This window comes from Anastrepha ludens, chromosome X, assembly GCF_028408465.1.
Source record: "Anastrepha ludens isolate Willacy chromosome X, idAnaLude1.1, whole genome shotgun sequence".
NCBI lineage: Eukaryota > Metazoa > Arthropoda > Insecta > Diptera > Tephritidae > Anastrepha > Anastrepha ludens.
This window is the reverse complement of record NC_071503.1, coordinates 77,975,110-77,999,903: the sequence shown is the minus strand read 5'-3', so window position 1 is coordinate 77,999,903 and position 24,794 is coordinate 77,975,110. Positions and strand designations below refer to the sequence as shown.

General features: G+C 37.5%; 1 protein-coding gene across 4 annotated transcripts in view; it reads right to left on the bottom strand.

The window, feature by feature from the left end:
* LOC128869321 (probable serine/threonine-protein kinase mps1) overlaps positions 1 to 24,794 on the bottom strand; it is a 236,573-nt gene that overhangs the window by 75,740 nt on the left and 136,039 nt on the right. For all 4 annotated transcript variants that reach the window (XM_054111849.1, XM_054111852.1, XM_054111851.1 and 1 more), the window contains exon 3: positions 19,615 to 19,728. In XM_054111849.1, the coding sequence (XP_053967824.1) occupies positions 19,615 to 19,638 (24 nt within the window). In that variant the 5' untranslated portion in view covers positions 19,639 to 19,728. The remainder of the gene's footprint in view (positions 1 to 19,614; positions 19,729 to 24,794) is intronic.

Here is a 24,794-nt window from a genome sequence, read left to right as displayed (position 1 = left end):
TTGAAACACGCTTTAGTCAAAATTCTAAAGTCTAGGGCAATAGAAGATATTAAAAAACCATTAAAAGAAATAGTTTTAGCTTTTGGCATCCCTAAGTCGATAAAAATCCCTAAATTCCGTATCAATAAAGTTTCTTCTTAAAGATCAATTTGGCATCGAAATCTACACTACACTACCCTACTCTAGCTCTGTTAATGGTCAAATAGAAAGATTTCACTCCACCCTTTCAGAGATTATGAGATACTTAAAACCAGACAAACTTCACACTACTTTTCATGATTTACTTACCAGAGCAATACACGAGTATAACAGGTCAATTCACTCCACCACAGGCAGAAAACCGATAGATATATATTTTTAATAGAAACTCAAGTAATGATCCAAAAAGAGCAACTTTAAACAAACAAGAAATCATCAATCGTTTACCAGAAAAACAGAAACAGGACTTAAACTACCATAATCAAAATAGACACGAAATAAAAATTTATTTACCAGGAGAAGAAATGTTTGTCAAAGTTAACAAGAGACTAAGGATCAAAACTAACTCCAAGGTATAAAAAGGAAATAGTCAAAGAAGATAGAAACTCTACTGTTTTAACAATTACAGGCAGAATTGTCTATAAAAATAATATTAAAAGAAAATAAATTATCTTTACAGATTGTATTTAACCTTTGTAAAAACTCAAGCTCAAATTTTGTATTACACTTCTTCGTATGTTGTGACAATTAATAGAGGTACAGCGAAAACTCAGCAATGAACTTTTACTATTTTACATTGAATAGATCTGACACAGTACGCAATATCCATATCAAATACCCATACATTTATCCAACAAAACATCCCAAATCATGATAACCTGTATCCCATCCTTATCCACGAATTAAGCCTTACCGAAAATATTTTAGAAAATATAACACCCACTATAAAAAATAAAAGAGCAATAAATGCCATAGGTACTACTCGGAAATATGTCGCAGGATCTTCAGATCACGACGACTTCGAAATAATAGCTAGTAATATAAATGATCTAAACAAAAATAATAATAAACAAGTGTACGTTAACGAAGTTTTTAATAAAAGATTAAAAAATCTAACAGATATAGTAAATAAAATTTCTAATGTAATAAGAAAATATGTTGTTGCGGAATCGAAACTTTTGCCTTTAAATCGAACTGTACTAAACAAAAGAAAATAAAAAACACCGGTTGGAATTTCTGCGAGACGAGTTTATTGACAAAGAAAAAATTTATTCTGTGCACTTATGCTGTTGAACTTGGAATGAAAGATATCGCTAGCCTCAAAGCACATGCAGCCTCATATTGCTGTAATAAGTGGCGTGATATTTTTCTCTATGTACACTAAACCGGTTTTTGTGTATTTGATACATAGATGCACATAAAGATAAAGGGTGTGGCGCGTGGTTACTGTACATCCTCCCCTCCGCTGGAGGACTCCGGTCCTACTGAGATTGGAAGCAGGGCCAGTTTATGAATGGGTCGCATGTACTCTCCCTTTGATGTTTTCACCGTCACTACTCTGATCTTGTTATCTGCGCTGGGATGTAGATTAATGACTTTTGCGAGCACCGACTGTGACTGCGGTACATTTGCCTCTCTGAGAATAACAATGTCTCCAAGTTTGAAATTCCGCTCATCTTTTCGCCATTTATGTCTTGCCGTGAATGGATGACCGATTAAAAAATGAGCTGGAGTAAGTGCATCAATTTCCCCATCCTTACTGGGACACATCGGCCTGGAATTAAGAACTGCCTCAATTCGAGTGAGTAACGTGTAAAATCGTTCATAAGTTAAGCCAGTCTGGCCAATTACGTGCTTTAGATGTGCTTTGACTGATTTGACGCCACTATCCCAGAGACCACCGAAATGGGGTGAGGACGGTGGTATAAAATGCCAAGAAATATTAGTGCGCGCAAAATAATCAGCTATGCCGGAACTGTTATTCTGTTTGCTCACGATATATTGGATTTCGTCGAGGCTCCGCTTCGCTCCCAAAAAGTTAGTCGCATTGTCTGACCATATCTCCATCGGTTTGTCACGGCGTGATATAAATCGATCTAAAGCGCCGATGTATGATTGGGTCGTCAAGTCTCCGACTAACTCTAGATGAATAACCTTTGTTATGAAGCAAACGAACAACGCAATGTAGCCCTTAACCCGTCGAGGTATCTTTCCAATCTCTACTTTAAGAAGAAATGGGCCTGCATAATCACAACCCACTTTACTGAAAGCTCGCTGAAACCGTACTCGCTCCATGGGTAAGTTAGCTATCAATTGATGTTGTTTAGTTTTTCGTAACTTGAAGCAGGTAATACAATCATGCATAACACGTCGTGCGATGTTGCGTGCACCCCGAATCCAATACTGCTGCCTTATATAAAAATCAAGTGATTCACGCCGACATGTAGATGCGTTAAGTGCATATATTTAACAATCATGCCGGTGACGATATGCTTCGCTGATAATATTACGGGATGTTTAATGCTGAATGACGCTGATGAGTTTCCTATGCGACCTCCCACTTTCAGTACTCCAGCGCTGTCTAAAAATGGTGTGAGGCTTGAAAGCTTCCTTTTACTTGCGACTGCTCTGACTTGCAAACAACTCCTCTTGCACGAATTATAAAGTGCAATTCATTGGAACTCATAAAAGTTTAGGAATACGTTGAATTTTATTCTTACGCTCCTCCAAGTTGTATTGAGGTATATTCAATAGCGAATTTGTTTGTGGCCAAAACTGTTTTGCCTTAGCAAGCCAACTTGGACCGTTCCACCAGATATTTAAGAATTTGAACTCTAAAGGCAAGACCCCTCGTGACCCAGGATCCGCTGGATTGTCTGCAGACCTAACACTCTTTCACTGAGATCGTGTATAAGATGTTAAAATGTCAGATTTTCTGTTTGCCACGTACACTGACCACCGCCTTGGCAAGGCTGAAAGCCAATGTAAAACAATTGAGGAGTCTGTCCGCATATAGATATTAGTACTGTCGAACTCAAACGCCTTTTTAACTTCGTTCATTAGTCGGCAAAGAAGTACGGCGCCACATAGCTCAAAACGTGGTAATGACACCGTTTTAAGGGGAGCTACGCGGATTTTCGAAGCAACGAGCTGCGTGGAGATACTACCATGGTAATCTGATCGACAATATACAACTGCTGCATATGCATTTTGCGACGCGTCGCAGAAACCGTGGAGTTCATTGTGACCAAGTTTAAATATCGCCCTTCTGACAATTTTTAGTGTGTCCAGCAGTTCAAGTGTGCTCCTCAGATTAATCCAACGAGTAGCTATTTCAGCGGGTACCTCATCTGTCCATTCCAGTTTGACTAACCATAATTCTTGAAAAAGCATTTTAATCAGAACCGTTGTGGGGGTCAAAAACCCGAGGGGGTCGAATATGCGAGCAGCATCAGATAATATTGATTGTTTTGTTACCCTAGCTGTTGTAGAGGGTGATACGCAGAACTCAAATACATCGTTAGTTGGATTCCATTTCAATCCTAACAGCTTTAACGGTTTCGTGGGTTAAAATGGCATTGAAGACTTTTCGCGCATAATTTCTGGAAGCGATTGTAACAGTTCAAAGCAGTTGCTACTCCACTTTCGTAGGTTCATTCCAGCAGTTTTCAAAAGCGCTATTAATTCATTATGTATTTTAAAAAGTTCAGCTACAGTTTCTGCCCCAGTCATCACGTCATCCATATAGAAATCCTTTAAAATTACCTGTGACGCTAATGGGTATGCGGTGATTGATGTACGAGCAAGTTCAATTAAGACTCTTACTGTCAAGTAAGGTGCACATGTTGTGCCATACGTCACTGTCTTCAATCTGTAATATTCGACTGGCTGATTAGGAGCGTTACGCCATAAAATACGTTGAAAATCTCTGTGGTAGTCATGCACCCAAAGCATACGGTACATTTTCTCTACATCACCAGACATAATAAATCGATGTCTACGAAATCTCAAAATAATGGAAAATAACTCACGCGAAAGCGATGGTCCAGGAAGCAAAGCTTCTTTAAGTGACGAGTGATTACCCATGCTTGCAGACCCATCAAACACTCCGCGAAGTCTTGTTGTTGTACTCTCGGCTTTGATTACAGGGTGATGTGGCAAGTAGCAACATTCGGTCGATGGCTTTTTGACTTCGGCTTCCGGCACTCGCTCCATATGTTGCAATGCAAGATATTCTGCCATGAAGTTGGTATATTGTTCTTTCAATTTGGAATTACCTGCAAGTATTTTTCCTGTTGCATTTAATCGCTTTAGTGCGAGTTCGGCAGACTTGCCAAAGTTGTTCGATTTTGATTTGAATGGTAGCTCATCAATGAATTTACCACCATCAGCCCTCGTATGTGTTTTTAAAAATGACTTCTCTGCTTTGTCCTCTTCCTCTGTATACGGTAGTGTACATTGAATTTCCTGTTTCCCAAAACTGTGAAAGTGCCTTATCGATATCGAAATTGTTGAAGAGTACGCCTACGCTTCTTTTATTTACACGGCAAGTAAGGTCTCCGCCCACAATCCACCCAAGTGTTGTCAAAAATGCTTTCAAATTTGGGCTTTTGTTGTTGATCTTCTCACCCTTCAAAATTTCAAAGAATTTTTTGCTCCCTAAAAGAATGTCAATGGGCGAAGGAATATAAAATGTCGGATCAGCCAGATCAAGTGATAGAAATGATGAGTATTGTGCTTTATCAAGACGTTGCACCGGGACGAATGGAGAAACTGTTGGCATAATCAGAGCTTCGACATTGAATGATTCACCATCCACCATAGAGGTTATATGAAGGGAGACCCAGCCATGGGAAACACCTGTAGCTATGTTGTTTAAGACATGTATTTGTATTCTTGAGTGCTGACGTCGTGAACCCAAACGCTGCACGCAATTTTCGGAGATTATTGTTTTTTCCGAGCCGCTGTCTAATAACACTAGTCTACAAGGAAAAGTATCCGAAATAATTTAAACTAATATCTGCTTCTCTGTCCATGCAAAATTCGGATTGATAACTAAAATTAATTTATTAGTTTGAGTTTTCGAGATATCCTAACCTAAAAGTGCAAAAAACCCCATTTTTGCCCATATTTGAGGTTATGTAGCCTTGCAGATGTTTTCTTTCACCAAAATTAAAGGATGGCATCTTTAAATACAATCCTTCTTTTTTCAAATGGCGTTTTGTTTGCTCAAATATCATTTTTTTCGCAGAGATATCGCATTTTGAAATTTTCATGTTTCGAAATTTTCCTACACCTGAAAATCGATTAAGATAACATAGACATGATATAGTCGATTACTAATTTTCTTGAATTGAGTCTTATTTTTCTTAAAATTTTGTCTCACACCATAAGTGTGCTGACTCACCACACCCCTACACTATCTAACCTTTGGGTACCGAGTCACACACAGCCCTAACCCCTAGAAACCACCCCTATCATACCGCGAGCAGGCTAACCCACATAACCGCAAGCAGGCTTTCCCACAAACTCCAAATTTACATACTATTAATCCATATATTTCAGGCCCTCAAACCCAAGAAAATTAGTAAGCGACTATATCATGTCTATGTTATCTTAATCGATTTTCAGGTGTAGGAAAATTTCGAAACATGAAAATTTCAAAATGCGATATCTCTGCGAAAAAAAATGATATTTGAGCAAACAAAACGCCATTTGAAAAAAGAAGGATTGTATTTAAAGATGCCATCCTTTAATTTTGGTGAAAGAAAACATCTGCAAGGCTACATAACCTCAAATATGGGCAAAAATGGGGTTTCTTGCACTTTTAGGTTAGGATATCTCGAAAACTCAAACTAATAGAGCAATTCTGAGGCCAGATTTGGATTCAGCGCATCATAAACCTTCGGAAATATATAGTCTGGTTTCTGGGTCTGAATGTTGGTTAAATTTTGTCGGCCTGTGTAACATGCGACACTGCTGTTGTTAACATAGCAATCAGTAACCTCGCACACCGCTGTAGGAAGGAGTGTGTTGATTTCTGGCAATGCGTTGAAGTTGACGGTCACCGCTTGCTCATCACGCTCTCGTTGTAGTGATGCCTCAGTGGTGTCTTGATGAAGGAGACTATGATGACTTTTGCGACAGATGCGGCAAAAGAATTTAGAGCGGCAATTGGCTGATATGTGTCCCACTCTCAAGCAGTTGAAGCAAATGCGTTTACTGGCCACAAAGTCCCGTCGTTCCTTAACATCCAGTCTAGAAAACGCGCTGCACTGCACAAGGCGTTGACCTGGTTACTGTTGTTTGATGAGCCTTCACTGAGACTATACGTTGGCGAGTAGGTGATGTTGTTGTCAGTACAGCAGACTCCAAGGCGGGACATGTGGTATCTAAAAAACTAAGAAACTCCTTATTTTAATTTTCATTTAGTCCACTCCCTAGAGGTAGCTGGATCAATCTTGGATAATAAAAGATGTAGAAGCCAGATATCGCGTTTCTCTGCCTTTTCTCCTAAGGCGCGTAATCCACGCAAAACCTCATCTGCGCCATCGTATTAAAATAAACAAATAATTGGCGCGTACACTTCTGTTAGATGTTTGGCCGAGCTCCTCCTCCTATTTGTGGTATGCGTCTTGATGTTGTTCCACAAATGGAGGGACCTACAGTTTCAAGCCGACTCCGAACGGCAGATATTTTTATGAGGAGCTTTTTCATGGCAGAAATACACTCGGAGGTTTGCCATTGCCTGCCGAGGGGCGACCGCTATTAGAAAAATGTTTTTAATAGGACTATGAATAAGTTCGTGCGGTTTTTTTTCGAAATTTGAAACTTTATTGACGTAAAATGGTTACAAATTTAATATTCAAAATATTGTCCATCGCTTACTACTACTTTTTCCCATCTTTCTGGCAATTCACGGATTCCCTTTGTGAAAAATTCGGTCGGTTTTGCCGCAATCCACGAATCGATCCATTTTTTGACTTCATCGTAATTACGGAAGTGCTGGTCAGCCAGGCCATGTTGCATCGATCGGAAGAGATAGTAATCGGATGGCGCAAGGTCTGGACTATACGGCGGGTGGGGTAGGACATCCCATTTGAGCGTTTCTAAGTATGTTTTGACCACTTGTGCAACATGTGGCCGAGCATTGTCATGTTGCAAAATAACTTTGTCGTGTCTATCGGCGTATTGCGGCCGTTTTTCTCGCAGTGCTCGGCTCAAACGCATCAATTGTCGTCGGTAGACATCCCCCGTAATCGTTTCATTCGGTTTCAGTAGCTCATAATACACAACACCCAGCTGGTCCCACCAGATACACAGCATAACCTTCAGGCCATGAATATTCTGCGCCGACGTCGATGTTGAAGCATGGCCAGGGTATCCATACGTTGCCCGACGTTTTGGATTGTCGTAATGGACCCACTTTTCATCGCCAGTCACAATTCGATGCAAAAAATCCTTTCTTTTGTGCCGTTGAAGCAGTTGTTCGCATGCCATAAAACGGCGTTCAACGTCTCTTGGCTTCAATTCATACGGCACCCAATGGCCTACCTTTCGGATCATTCCCATGGCTTTTAAACGTTTGGAAATGGTTGATTGATCAACTCCCAAAGTTTTTGCAACCTCTTCTTGCGTTTGAGCCGGATCTTGATCGAGCAATTCCTCCAATTCGGTATCCATGAACTTTGGCGGCGCACCCTCGCGTTCTTCGTCTTCCAAGCCAAAATCACCACTTTTAAAGCGTGCAAACCACTTCTGGCACGTTCGCTCAGATAGAGCATGCTCACCATAAACTTCCACCAAGATACGATGACTTTCGGCTGCTTTTTTCTTCATATTAAAATAATGAAGAAGAATTCCCCGCAAAAACACATTATTTGGCACGAAATTCGACATTTTCAAGTGTGGTAAAAATATTGTTGTTTACGCTTCAAATAAAAAACTTATACTGACGTTTGTGCCTTACGACAGTAGCTCTCCAATGAATGTTTGGAAATGTGGATCGATGGAATAATAATCAAGTTACGCCATCTGTTGTAAAACCGCACGAACTTATAAATGGACCTATTATTAATTGCGCCATCGTATATCTTACGCAAATTAATCGACGATTGACTAGTAGCAGTTGCCAAATTTATAAATTTAGTAATATGCGTGTTAGAAATAACTCCTAACTTGTTGTATCGAGAACATAGCTTACTCCAAGCCTCTGAGTAGTTTTCGGTTGTTTCAGGAATATGCCCAACTAGTTCATATGCTGATTCAGCCAAATAACTCTTTAACAGCTGGAACTTCTGACAGGCAGTGTACACTGTGTTATTGTGAACTGCGCTGACAAAAGAGTCATGGAATGCCTTCCATTCCGTAAGTTCACCACAAAATGCTTTTATTTTTAGCTTTGGCAAAAAACTTATGTTAGGACTAGACACTTGTCTTGCCAAATTTTGCAGGATGTCGGTTTGTGATGATAAAATACTCGTTACTGCAGCATCTTGACGAGTTGATTCCAATGTAGCTGATGTAGCTGCCGTACTCGAGAGTTTTCAGCTATGTGCAACCGAAGTTTGCTTTTTATGCAGAGCATTCGCTCTTCAAATTCTTCCCAGTCTGCCTTGATCTCAACATGCATTCCTTCCTCGTCGTCGCTCTTCTCGATCATTACCCGAACAATGTCCTTGTATTCCACCCAAATCTCCTCAAGACGTTCCAAGCGACACTCCCAATCTTCAATGGGTTGATCCATGCCATTGCTATTCACAAACGTGCAAATGCTTGTAACAGCTCCCTTCAGCAATGCACGTTTGGACCTCAGTTTTTGCATGTCGATTTACTGCAATTTAACCCGAACAGCGTGCGTTTTGCAGAACATATACTAAGAGAAACCCGTAAAAAAATCTTAAATTTATTATCTCGCGTCTGATCCGGCTCGAAGGACCAAAAAATGATGCGGAATCGAAACTTTTGCCTTTAAATCGAACTGTACTAAACAAAAGAAAATAAAACCACCGGTTGGAATTTCTGTGAGACGAGTTTATTGACAAAGAAAAAATTTGTTCTGTGCACTTATGCTATTGAACTTGGAATGAAAGATATCGCTAGCCTTAAAGCATATGCAGCCTCATATTGCTGTAACAAGTGGCGTGATATTTTTCTCTATGTACACTAAACCGGTTTTTGTGTATTTGATACATAGATGCACATAAAGATAAAGGGTGTGGCGCGTGGTTACTGAACAGATGTATTATTAGAAAACGAAATAGTTATAAATCTACAAAATAGAGTAAAACTAGTTAAGGAAGAGTTAATAAATATTCAAAATTGAATCGAATGGGCGAAGCTTGGAATTGTCAACCCATTAATATTAGATAAAAAAGAAATTGAAACTGCTACAAGTAAAATTATAGAAGAAAATATTGTTTTTGTGAGCCCCGAAGAGGCACTCCAATTTGCCAAAGTATCTGTCTTATACAATACTAATAAAAAATATTTTATTTGGTAAAAAAAAAACTCTGCAATTAATTTAGAATTTAAGCAGATTTTAAGAAACGACAACACTATATATGGTGTAATAAATGATTGTGAAAAATATAATAACATAATAATTTGTAAAGAAAACCACAGTCGTCGACTACCACTCGCGCTGAACAGAGGTGTTGTTTTTTTTTTTGTTTTTTTCTCTGGTGTTCTTTAGTGCTTTTCGCAATCACAAATTGACACGAGTTTACCTAGTCTATTTTTTCACTTAAATAAAACTAAGTTCGTGTTTTGATTCGGAGTGGCAAAATCCAAAAGTATACAGTGCTACACCTAAAACATTCGACATGACCCCTGGGCCTCCCAATTTAGGTACTAATCGGTTTGCGTTACTAGCCGATAGCACCACCATCAAAAAGAATAAAAAATCCAAAGACAAAAAGAATAAGTCTCTAACGACTAACTTGCAAGACCTTTTCCCTGGCCTTCCTAGTGTTAAAAAACCTAACCCCAAGTTCGTAGTCCTCGAGGCAACTGACAAAAATAAGCCATTGAGTCACTATTCGTGCTTTGCAGTTGACAAATCCATACGTGCAGTAAGCAGAGAAATTCAATCCATTTCTGAACTACGTGACGGCAACATCCTGTTATTAGTCAATAACAAGAGCGTGGCAGAAAGATTCCTTGGCTTAAAAGAGCTTCCTGGTATATGCAACATAAAAGCAAAATACCATGAAAATCTTAACTTTAATAAGGGCACCGTGTTCGCGCCTTTTCTCAATAATGTCAATGAAAGTGAAATCGTAAGTGAGCTAAGCGCACAAGGTGTAGTGGCGGCCTATAAGTTTCAAAAGAAGATTACCAATGATAAACTAGTTCCATCCGGGGTCGTTTTATTAACATTCGACCTATTTGACCTTCTGACAAGATTAACATTGCTTGGAGAAACGTCCGCATAAGGCAATATATCCCCAACCCAATGCGCTGCAAGAACTGCCAGCTGCTGGGTCACACAGCAAAATTCTGCAAACGCTCGCCAGCATGTGTTAATTGTAATTTTCCACCCCACCAGCCGGATAACTGCACTCGCATTCTTTGCGCTAACTGCTTAGCAGATCACCCATCTTCGTCGAATAAGTGTCCTAAATTTATTCAAGCAAAAGACATACAAAAAATTAAAACAACCAATAAATGTACCATGAGGGAAGCTATTAAAATATACCAGAGCTCTACTCCCTCCCTCCCCGAAAACGCGCTTTCCTTTTCAACAGTTCTTTCTATGGAAAACTGTCAGCCAAATATTCCACAAATAACACCTTCCAATCCACATCCACAATTAACTCAACATCAATTCTACAATAATGCAGAAAAAACTCTTCCCGCATCCGATTTAACTCTAAATAACTTAACCACTCCATTCATAGCCCCAGCATTCACTCATTCAACAGAAGATCTCCCAATAAATATCTCTTCACTTTCGAATTTCGCTCAAACCCAAGAAACATCCATTATCAATTTTGCTAACACAGACTCTCACTCTTCTCTTATTCATTCCCCAAATTTTACTACCACAGATTTTAGCTCAACTTCGAACTTCTCTTCCGATCACCTACAAACAAATAACACAAATCTCCCAACGGTTAAAACTAAATACAGCTTCCTACCTCTTAACGAAATAAATCTCTAAGCATAACAAGTAATACAACCAACAGTTAAAAAAAAAAAAAAACAATAAACCAAGCAAATACTCTCTTAACTCTCATATAGCAACAATATCAATAACACACACAAAACCCTTTTTTTTTGTTTATTTTTTTTTTTTTGTTTTTCTTTTTAAGCTATTTTTCTTTTATGTTTAGTATACTTCAGTGGAACATTAAAGGCTACTGGAATAATTTTCATGAACTCCAGCTTCTTTTGAAAACACATACTCCATCATTCATATCGTTACAAGAAACACATATCCAACACGCAAACACTCCAACCGCACCTGCGGGATACGTGGGGTATTTTCATAATTTTAGCTACAACTTAACGTGCAAACAAGGTCTAGGTGTGCTAGTTAAAAGCACAATTCCACATACTAGACTAAGCATTGCTTCGCGCATCTCCACCATTGCTATTGAGCTTAATATTGGTTTCAAAGTTACCTGTATCTCAATGTATATACCTCCTTCCCAAAACTTTCAAGCTCACGATATCTTGTCGGTTTTTTCTAATATCTCTTCTCCAACAATACTGCTCGGAGATTTTAATTCTTGGAGTACACTTTGGGGTTCAACAACAGATAACCATAGGGGGAAAATCATTGAAGATGTTATATTGGCATCAAACCTCGTCGTGCTAAACAACGGACTTCCCACACATTTCTCGACCCACAAAACTTTTACTAGCGTAGACCTTACTATGTGCAGCGCTATCTTAGCTCCAAAGTGTTCCTGGAAAGTTCTAAGCGATTTGCATGGAAGTGACCACTTCCCCATTATCACAACAGTTTGGACGAAAAGTAACAATTCAATTTTCAAAAAAAGAACAAAATTTTTAACCAGAAGGGCTGACTGGAATAACTTTCGTACTTGCTGTGAAAATGTTTTTTCAAAATACCAGCTTTCGGAAAACGTCAATAAAGAAGCTTCTAATGTGGGAAAAATTCTCAGAGAGGCCTCCCATCTTAGTATACCACAAAGCAAAGCTATCCCAACTAAACATCCAGTGCCATGGTGGAACAGCAGCATTGCTCTTCTTAGAAATAATAAGCAAAAAGCCTGGGCGGAATATAAGAAGAAGCAAACAGTAAGCAATCTGATTGCGTACAAGAAAGCCAACGCGGCATTTAGATACCATTGCAGAGCAGCAAAAAGGGCTTGCTTTGAACAGTTCACAAGCTCCATTAATCCGAACTCCAAACCGCGTAAAATATGGCACAATATTAAGCTTTTAACAGGAACCTTTTCCCAGAGCAAAATTTCGGTAATTAACACCGAAAGAGGTTCCCTCCTCGAACCAAATGAAATTGCAAACCACTTTTCTTCCACCTGGTCTGCTTATAGTAACGACCCAAACTTTGACCAACTGTTTATTTATGAAAAAAGAAGAACGTTAAATAACGTTTATTCAGCTCCAACACCGCTTTCGACTTCGGCAAAACAAATTGAAGAACCTATCAGGTCTCTCGAACTTAATGAAGTTCTTCAATCACTAAATGGTAAAACCCCTGGTCAAGATAGGATATCATACGACATTATAAAAAACGCGCCCACATGTTTCAAAAATCGACTACTGAAACTCCATAATGACATATTTAGCAGTGGTATTTATCCTCAAAAGTGGAAGAACGCTGATATTGTCCCAATTTTAAAGCCAAATCAACCACAAGATGATATTAAAAGTTACCGCCCAATTTCCTTACTCTCATGCCTTAGCAAAGTTTTAGAAAAAATTATAGCAAAGCGCCTTATGTGGTTTGTTTTAAAAGAAAAACTCATAAGTCCCAACCAGTCAGCTTTCAAGACCGGACAGGGGACTGCTGACGCACTGCTACATTTCGAGCACTACTTATCCTCCGCACTATCTAGTCGAAATCATGTAACCGTTCTAGGACTAGATTTTGTCAAAGCATTTGATAGAATAGGAGTACACGTCGTGCTTCGCCAACTACAAAAATGGAAAATCGGAGAAAAGGTTTTCTACTTTGTTAAGAGCCTTCTAACGAATCGGACGTTCAGAATTAAACTTAACAACACCTACTCAGATAGGGTATCCCTGTACAATGGTATTGCTCAGGGATCCCCTATCTCAGTAATCTTCTTCATAATCGCATTCGATGAGATTACCAACATCCTCGTTAAGTATAATGTCGAATTCTCCATTTATGCAGACGATGTGTTCATTTATTCAAAAAATAATAGCATCGATACTGTTAAACAGATATTTTCGAATATTCTTAACGAAATTTCAAACTGGGCGCTTAGCTCAGTCGCGAATATTGCATACAATAAGTGTAATATACTTCATATATGTAAAAAAAAGAATTGTAATAATATTAGCTTCAGGTATAATAACTACACTATTGACTGTGTGCCATGCACTAAAATACTAGGTATCATCTTCGATAAATCACTTAGTTATAAGGCTCACTGTACATATCTTAAGCAAAAGTTAACTAAGAGATTAAATATTGTAAAGTATTTAGCGTCCAAGCACAGTAATGTTCATCCAACCTCCCTCATTAATGTAACAAAATCTTTAATTTTATCGGTGATTGATTATGGCTTACCCATTTATGGACAGTGTTCTAAAAAGACCTTCGCTGGCATACAACAACTTTACCACTCAGCAGCAAGGAAAAGTTTACGAGCGTTTCCCACCACCCCTGTCAAAAACCTGCTAGCCGAAGCGGGGCTTCCGGAATTGAAAGACCGTGTACATCAAAATACTCTGCGTTTAATCCCAAAACTCTATGTATCCAACAACATTATACTGAACAGTGACATAAAAAAGGCGATCAAAAGGAACACAGAACTAAGGCGACCTTCCACTATATGCAAAGTCATAAAATACGCTGGAAAAATAGATCCTTTTCTTAAGCCTACGTTATGCGTTGCTCCACAATTTCCACCCTGGAAGCTTCCAGAAAACACCTTTATCGCAAATCTTCTTAATCATGCCAAATGCAATACCCCTTCCCTGATATATAGAAAGTTTTTTTACGAAATACATAGTGAGTGGAGCACTAACGGATGGATCTTTGTATACACAGACGGATCCAAAGACAATCTGAACACCTCATTTGCGGTGGTGAATGAACAAGGAGTACTCATTAAAAAAGGTCTACTTTTCCCGCATTGCTCCATCTTTACCGCAGAAGCTCTGGCGATTACCTTTGCAGTCGACTACGTTTCCAAAGCTAAAGGCAAATACATAATCTGCTCGAACAGTAAGTCTTCCTTTCTTGCTCTTAACAACACTGCATACAATGAACCCTGGGCTATAAAAATTCGATCCGCCCTTTGCAGATGCAGCTCCAAAATTAAAATTATGTGGGTCCCGGGGCATTGCGGAATTGGTGGTAACACCTTCGCTGACAAAGCAGCCAAGGAAGCTAGCTCCTCACCAAGTATTTTTCACAACACTTACTTTAAGGCGGATATTAAAAACAGAATCAATGCCTTTATTAAAGAATTCACACACAACGATTGGTGCAAATATCAGCATGCCTACAAGTGCATAAATACGGAACGAAATAGGCCAGATATCCCATCGAAATGCTCCTCTCAGCAGCTAAAAATTTTCACAAGATGCCGTCTAAATCATACTAAAATTAGCCACGAACACCTTCTAACTGGGAAAGCAGCCCCCGAGTGTAGTATATGCAACCGCCCACTGTCTATAAATCACATTTTAGATCATTGCCCTAAGTTTTCCAATAGTAGAAAAAACATATTTAAAAACCAATCACCTTCCGTCGCATTAAGAAAATACTCACCCGATAATGTTAAAAATATTTACAAGTTTATATACCAAAACAATCTACTATATCTTGTATAATACAATGATGATAAAATGTTCTCTAAATCTAAGTTTTTATACTCAGTAATGTTAAAATATATTAGATAAACATCAGGCCGATAGTCTTAGTAGCTAGTGCCTCTTTTTTGTAATATAGTTATTTATAATTATATTTCATTATTAATAAATAAATAAATAAATAAATAAAGAAAACCAAATAAGGAACATTTCAAATACCAAATGTATTCCTAATCTTATAAGCATTTATGTTGATAAAACGCGGAGAAATACAATATATCTGGAACACTTCTTATTAAATTTCATAACAGCACTATTAAAATTAACAATAGGACCTTTAGTAATATAGAAGACTCACCTTTACAAATCATCCCCGCCCTAATGCAGCCCGCTCCTTTTGAAAGCTATTTCAACTATTCAGAAACATTTGCAAATTGGAGGACGGTCAATCTCTGTTATCCTTAGTCTAATTATCATTTCCATAGCATGCTTACGATTTTTGTTTAAAAATACACAAAAAATAATTGTTTGGGAATCTCAAATTCCACACACGAATAACGAGCCTCATGCGACAATGAGTGTGCAACATTGTGCTGTATACCATAAACCAATAATATTAGAATCTCCTATCAAACCACCAAGATTGAACAATATTCCGTTTTTTTAAATAATTGAGGACAATCAATTTAAGAACGGGGGAGTTAATAATTAACATATTTATTGTAATAAAGTTCAAGTCCTTCCTTTAATCATTTACCTTTCTCACAATATTTACTTAAAGTGCTGACGACATGTTTGCATTGAATGCACCTCAAACAGCTCACGTTGCATTATAGCTCACGTTGCATTCAATGTGATGATTGCTGTTCGACATTTAATATTAAGTAGCTAGTAAGAAACAACATTATTAATAAATCAACAGTCCGACTAAGAAGACATAGTCTTCCGGCAAAAAATAAAAATTATAATAAGACATAGAGGACATAGTCCTCTCTTTAAAAATAAAAAAAGGAATTAATAAGTCTTTTATTAAGTTATATATGTTTTTTTCACGGAGAAGGTTTGTAGAATATGCTCATTGATGCCACTCGCCACCAGGTTCAGGCGCTGCAGAGTAGCAACTGAAGCTCTGTTCAACCGATTATCATAAAAATTAGTATGACCATGTATTTTTACACAGAGGAAACGAATATGACATGTTCATAGATGTGACATAGATTTTGATTGAAGGCATATGTTTGACAATCGCTAACAAGGCACTGGTGCAACTGGGAATTCCTGCTTCAAGCCAACCTGCAAACCCCCTTTTCGATAGTGATTTTCAACGAGAAACACACTATGATTCTGACGAATTGGGGACATTCGTTAGAGCAAATCTTCCGCAGTTGATTCCAAAACAACGCATTGCGTTTGACAGAATTATGCGTGCAATCACAGAACAAAGCGGTGGACTGTTTTTCATAGATGTGCCCGGTGGTACAGGCAAGACTTTCCTTTTTTCACTAATTTTGGCAACCATACGATCACAAAATAATATTGCAGTGGCTATTGCATCATCTGGACTTGCGGCAACTGTTTTGGATGGTGGTCGAACAGCGCATTCAACATTGAAACTGCGGTTGAATTTGCAAAACACTGAGGCACCAACATGCAATAGCAGCAAAAACTCTGGAATGGGAAAAGTACTCCAAACGTGTCAAATTATCATATGGGATGAATGTACAATGTCTCACAAGAAAGCATTGGAAGCGCTTGATCGTACACTGTGAGATTTGAGAGGAAACAGACGGATCTTTGGTGGCGCACTCATTTTATTGTCTGGTGATTTTCAACAAACACTGCCCATTATACCATGTTCAACACCCGCTGATGAACTTAATGCATGTCTTCAATCATCCGTTCTATGGCTTCATTTACAGAAATTGACTTTGAAAACTAACATGCGAGTACAACTACAACGGGATGCATTGGCTGGAAATTTTGCAATACAATTATATTATATTGGAAATGGGCGAATGGAAATTGATGAATCTACACAATGTATCACCCTGCCAGCAAACTCACAGAAAGCATCGTCGAATTGAAATACATGAAATACCCAGTGAAACGACAACATATAAGTCCATCGATACTGTGGAGAGTCAAGATGAGGTGGTCAACTATCCAACTGAATTATTGAATTCGCTTGATTTGCCAGGCATGCCGCCACACGTTCTTACATTGAAAATTGGCGTACCCATCATTTTTCTTCGAAACATAAATCCACCATGACTTTGCAACGGAACCAGACTCTCAATCAAGAAAATGATAAACAATGTTGTCGAGGCAACAATTTTGATTGGAAAATTCAAAGGTGAAGACGTACTGTTGCCATGTATCCCAATGATCACCAGTTCGCGGAGCGAGTCGCTTTCGCAATGACTATTAACAAAGCACAAGGACAACCATTACAAGTGTGTAGATTAAATTTGAAGAATCCATGCTTCTCACATGGACAGCTGTATATGGCTTGCTCACGTGTCGGAAAACCTTCTGATTTATTCGTCTACGATGGAAAAACAAAAAATATTGTGTATCCCACAGCACTTTAATAAACATCGAATTGAAACTAAACTTTTTAAGTTACAATTTTTTCGAAATAAACAAAATCAGTAAAATGGCTTAGAATGAATTGAATATTTGTGTACTGATTTTTCTTTAAAATTATTTTTCTTAAATTTATTTTAGTTGTTGGCGTAGCAATGCGCGCCGGGTACAGCTAGTATATTTATATTGGTATGGTATGACATGTATGGTATACAGGTATTTATACGGCACATCAAAAAAATGTTTTTCCGATTTAACAGATACATATCCCGATTGAAAGTTGTATGCGTCTGAAATAAACAGGGGTCAACTGAATGTTCCCCAATATTATATTCGAAAAGGGAAAGGAAGTAAGCACACATACATGTACTTAATTACATTCCACTGAATTAGCTAAAGTTTTATATAATTTTTTTATATTAATTTTTTCATATATGGTATGGTATGTATGTACAGTAGAAGCTCGATACTTCCAATACAGTGTTTTTTTATTGCGTACTCAGTACTTGCGACATTAGAAAAATTTTACCTCGATACTTGCTACACTTTTTATTTCGTCTTTCTCTTTTTCTTTTTTTACGTTGTATATATTTTTCAGAAGCTCGGGGAAGTACCGTCGATGTCATTCTGGTTATGGTATTTTTTTTTTAATTTTAAGATTTCTGAGTTTCCAAAAATGAAGAATGGGAAAGCCAAGTTACTATATGCCAAAAAAACTAAACATTTGCGTAGAAAAATTATCAAAAATCCCATCAACCCATTTTTGGACAGATTTAACAAAATAGTTATGGATTTAAGTTTGATAAAAGAGCATATATACTTATATAAAGCCAATAATGATAATCATAATGCTACGCTCATTAAATTTTTCTACTGGTATGCCTGTTGTCTACAAAGGAAATTAAAGTGCTTGGATGATCTTAGCTTTATTTGAAAAATAGTTTCACTGAATATTTGTTCCAGATATTTTCTTTTTTCTTCAAAACAAAGAATACTGTTTTGATCGAAAATTGCTTAAATAAACAGGTGCAAGAGTTCCTTCCTGCGCAAATTCTTCCCGAAAAAGCACCATTTTATTGATAATGGTAGATGCCATCGCAAAGAAGGCGAGTTAAAAAGCTACATATATCGGTAACGTGCTTTCCTCCAAACTATACGGCTACCATACGGCTCGTCAAAAAACTATCGAGTAACAATGAGTCACTACGAAATATTGACCTGAACGATGCAATATGCTTTTTGGCTAGAGCATGCGATGTTCTTACTGCAACTTAAATTCAGTCATCGTTTCAGAAACTGTTTGAAAAAGTGTCTGACTGGGATTGTAACAATATAACACCTCTTTGTTTTAATAATCAATTCACTACAATTTTGCTTCGAGAAGAAGAACTATTGCTGCAAGTCTCCCAATCTGCAATGGATTGTTCAACCTCATTCGGCATCCACAGATTTAAGTAAATAATATTGTAACGAAGGCAACGAAAGAGTTGATGAAGGAGCTAATGACGTGCTACTAAATACGAATAAAATTACATTGCAGGAGGTAATGTCATATCATAATACAATCTACGAGTATAGTATGCTTGGATCAGGCAGAGCAAAACATTGCTTACTTAACCGATGTTACGACGCTGCAGAGGCTCAGAAACAATGTGGTACTGAACAAGCGAGTGTGTACAAAACAAACCAAAATCGACAATTTCTATAATTTCAAATGCAACTTATCGCTTTAATGTTTATATAATTAATTTAATAAAAGCAAACAAACTTGGATTACTATCAGTAAAAAAACTATTTTAATTTGTATAGAAGAAGCTCAGTACGTGCGACAACCCCGAAACTTGCACTGAGCGCGGTTTTCATTACGTGCAAGAATCGAATTTCTACTGTACGAGTATTTACCTACTATATTGTTGCCGCGGGTAGTGTTTCTTAACTATTTGTGTAAGTGATATTGATGAAGATGCAGGCATAGCTTGCAAAAGCAAGAAGCCAGCAATTGAATGTGGTAAGAATTTTACAGCAAAAAGTTTTTTTTGCACTTACCGCGGTCTCAGTATTTGGTTCCATTGTTTTTGAGTGTTTGTATTATAATTTCTGTTTAAATGACAACTTTACAAAATCTTTGCAATTTCGTCCAGTAGCTAAACTTTCCTCGGTCTAGAAAATGGGAAAGAAAAGTTTATATTTTCATTTGAATTCAAAATGTTTAGTCTACAAACGCATTTATTTATGGGTACATAAAATATTTTATTTCTTATAACATAAATGCCCTGTTTTATTACCAAGGAAAAAACCGAATAGCTTGTACTTGGACCTGGAATTAGAGTGTATTCTGTATAACCCTAGTAAGGTTATTATGCAATAGCATTCTTTATCATTTTATTTAAGAAGAATTGACAAATATTACTCACTCAAAATAACAAAATATATATTAGTATTTTATATTACAATAGAATTCTAAATTTGCAATATCATGAAAGTTTCAATAACAGCTTTATAATAATAACTACCAGAAATTAAGCTGGCTTTGATATAAAATTTGTTAACATATTTAATGATGAAGTATAGTGATGTGAAGTAAAATATTTGAGCACAGCCTTATCTTTGTTTAAATAATTTATCATAATTAACTTTTATCAGACAAAAATTGCGGCGTCTATCATGAGTGCGCAAACGTCGTCTCAAGCGGAGCTATTTGTATAATAATAATATTTAATGATAAATTTGTACTACACATCATGTCTCGTTATTTTTTTAGAACCTAGTTATATTCAAGTTTGTGATAATTCGTTCAATTGTTTTCGTAATTAGATAGCAAATTCAGTTAAGTAAAATTGTAAATTCTTAATAGATATATTTTTACTTTAAACAATAAAAGTGTGGAAAAATACATAGAATATTGGGGCAATCTACCAGGTTTATCTCAATCAAAATCGATTTAAAGATTGCATGGAATTAAATAAGAATAAATTAAGAATCATCACAGGAATTGCAACAGGGCAATCTCGACTGAATTATCATCTTACTAACCTCGGATTATACTCCAATGGAACTTGAAGGTTCTGAAGGAAGGAAAATAAAACAGTCAATCATCTGCTGGTATCGTCAGCACTGATGCATAAACAGCGCAAATACTTGGGTAATCATTTTTTATCAACTGAATAAAGGCGGATAAATACTAACATTTATTGAGGAAGTTGGACCCAGAGATTTACTCTAAATTGGTTAAAGTGGCACAAAACAGGCCCCAGCGCTAAAAATAATAGTAATAATATACATAATAATAATAAACAACCATAACCTTAATAATAATAAAAATAACACAACACCATATTGTCAATATGTAGCCGAAAATATACTAGAGAATAAAACACACTGATAAGACAATAATTTGCAACAGACCAGATATAACAATAATAGGTACGAAAGAAAAAATTACACAACTAATTGAAGTAAATGTCAATAATGACACTAACATACACACCAAACGCGTAGAAAAAAAATTAAAAATACAAAGAGCTTGCACAAAAAATTAACTACCAATCATAATATCAGCAACCAAAATATTACGCAAAACATTTATACAAAACCTAAAATCAATAAACATAGAAGAAAAAAAAACACGCACAAATACAAAAAGCAGTCATACTGAAAGCATGTAATATAGTAAGGTCCTTTTTGGATCAGAACCACTAATACACCATAACTCTAAACAAAGAAGCATTGTCCCTTGGTATTTATATCCGGGCCACATGTTATCTCCGGTAGTTGCGAACCTTATCATGATGGAGAAACTCTATAATAATAAACAACCATGATTTAAACATATGATAAGTCCCCCAAAAACACAAGAAAACATCACAATAACCCTAACAGAATTTGTAACAAATTTTAAAAAATACACACAACTGGAAATATTGGTACAAAATACTAACATCAACACGCAATAGACTGCTAAAACTAATAAACGATGCTCTAAACGACTCAAACACTTTACCAAATTTTTTTACTCAAGGAATAACTTTCATGAAACCAAATAATGATCATACTAATAGTTCAGCAAATTACAGATCTATCACATGCTTACCCACTCTTTATAAAATGATAATATCATTAATGTCACAAGGCTCTCATAATGCCCGTCTTAACATACATATTTGGCGCAGAAGAGTGCAGTGTTTTAGAGAAGGCTTCTGCGGAAAATTTTTGGACCTTTGCAAGTTGGCGACGGCGAATATCGCAGGCGATGGAACGATGAGCTGTATGAGCTTTACGGCGACATAGACATAGCGCAGCGAATAAAAATCCAGCGGCTACGCTGGCTGGGTCATGTCGTCCGAATGAATACAAACGCTCTAGCTCTAAGAGTATTCGATGCGGTACCAGTTGCTGGCAGCAAAGGAAGAGGAAGGTTTTGTTAAGCTCGGCCAAATTCGCGTAAGCTATTATCGCGCCAATTAAGAAGAAGAAGAATGTCACAAAAATATACACTCACCTCATAGACACCAACATTTTAACAAATGAACAAAAAAGATGTAGAAGACAAAATCAAGGCTGTAAAGAACAAGTAATATAGACCAACGGTCATAAAAAAAGCCATTAAAGAGCAACGAAATCTACATAGACGTTATATTATATTATGTAATTACAAAATAGTGTTTGACAAATTAACACATAGCTGGCTGTTAAAAGGGCTAGAAATATATAAAATACACCCGAAATATATCAATTCCTTAAAATAAATATGAAAAACTGGACAACAAATATGCTTCTACAAACTGCATCCATAAATAAAATAGCAGATACAATTAAAATGAAAACTGGAATATTCCTAGGAGATGCATTAAGTGCGTTATGGTTCTGTATATGTCTGAATCCACTCTCAAACACACTCAATAAAAAAGAATATCGATTTAATATAAAAAGCCAAAAACAAAACAATTAGAATATAAATCACTTATTATATCATACATGGAAGTCGTGAAATTGTAAAAAATCAGCAAGAATTACAAAGATTAATAAAAATAAATTTACCATACACATAAGAATCGAATTCGGAATAGATAAATACAAAACCCAACATATAAAACTCGAACAATGGATTGACGGAAACAAACACAATAGAAACACTAAACAATGAAACACTCCTAACAATGGAAGAAAATGAGTTTTATAAATATGATACCTAGGTTTTAAACCAAATAAAAAAATAGGCCATACAATAACAAAACAGAATTAACCGCTGCGTAGCTAGGTTAGGTTAGGTAGTAATAGTTGCCCAGAGAGTGGGCCCACTTAGACGAAAGAAGTTTGGTTCATCCTTTGTGATACCATTGCAAGAGGGGAAAAAGAGGTGAAGGAAAACACGATAGGACGAAAAGGAAAGGGGTGAGGAGGATTGAGTATTTGTGTACTATGAACGGTGACTAATTTGCGGTTGTGTTAGCCTCTTTATGCTGCCGATGAATTTAATCAGATTTTTGTTATGAACACCTGCTATATCAGCAGGCGCAGAAAAGAAGTGGCAACCAAGATGCTTGAATCTTAGTCCCGCGAGAGCTGGGCAGCTAAAGAGCAGGTGCTGAGACGATTCCACCTCATCCTCCATACAGTTGACGCAAAACGGATGGATGCCCACGAAATTTGAGAGATGAGATTTTGTCATCATCAGAATATCCCTCGAACGCCTCCTATCCAAATGTGGCTAGAAGGACTTCGCGACCTTACACGTTCGTGTACTTGCCCAGCGCTCGCTGAGTTGGTGCAAAGCCCATCCTTCGAAGAGTAGAGCGCAGGTTGTCAAGGGGATCCCGATCCTCTCCTTTCGCGGGCACACTACCTCACAGGCCCCTTGTCTGGCCAGCTCGTCGGCTTCGCTGTTTCCAGTAATGTCACTGTGACAGGTACCCAAATTATCTTTATACCGCAATTTTGACGTAATCGGGAGAGAGACCAGGCATTCCCTGACCAGTTTCGAATGCACCATAATAGAGCCTAGAGCCATAATTGTCGCTTGGCTATCGGAGTAAATATTTACTTTCCTAACAGTTATTACGCAAGTAAGTAGCCAGTCAGCAGCCACCTCTGCTTGAAACACACTGCAGTGATCCGGTAACCTGAATTTGAGTTTGATAGGGACCTCCTCCTCCAACCCTACCGTCCAACTTCGAGCTATCCGTGAACAGGTTAACCCGGACCTGCCTTCAAGTGTTACTCCCGGTCCACTCCTGCCTTGATGGAATATGGGTGGACTAAGCGAGGGCACACACTGATCCGTCGACGAGGAGATGAACTCAAAGTTTCTGAGGATGCTTGAGTGCCCATATGTGAGATTGAGCTTATAGCCCAAACCCCTCAGTTTGATTGCGGTACGTGCAGCGGCAATTCTGCCTGCGATGTCTATAGGTACCACATTTAACATTACATTAAGCGCTAGAGTTAGAGTAGTTCGAAGCGCCCCACTGATTCCAATGAGTGCAGACCTTTGAACTCTCGCTAGCTTTTTAACTGATGTCATCCTCGCCAGTGAGTTCCACCAGACAACGACTCCATATAACAAGATTAGTTTTATCTAGCGCGTATAAAAAATCTTGAAAATCTACCTAAACTCGAAAAACCTTTTTAAAGCCATGACCACATGCGCGATACCGTTGCTAACATATTCCTTTGATTTGATAATAATACAGATATAGAAAACCTAAAGATAGTAACAAGAATGAAACTAATTAAATATAACAAACACCAATCATATTCATGTAAGTAGCGTACAACAATCCCCAGGAAAAATAGAGGAGGGAATTGATTGATATCCGTCATCTACACAACAACGAAATAAATAACTTATGAACATACTTATATTTATATATAATTGGCGTCTACACCCCTTTTTTGGTGTTTGGCCGAGCTCCTCCTCCTATTTGTGGTGTGCGTCTTGATGCTGCTCCACAAATGGAGGGACCTACAGTTTCAAGCCGACTCCGAACGGTAGATAGTTTTATGAGGAGCTTTTTCATGGTAGAAATACACTCGGAGGTTTGCCATTGCCTGCCGAGGGGCGACCGCTATTAGAAAAAACTTTATCTTAATTTTGGTGTTTCACCGAGATTCGAACTTACGTTCTCCCTGTGTTGGTGGCAAGCGAAAACACGGAAAGACATACCAATATGGCAAAAATACTACTCCAAGAAATATCGAATAATCTAGGCTTAATTACAAATACTTCA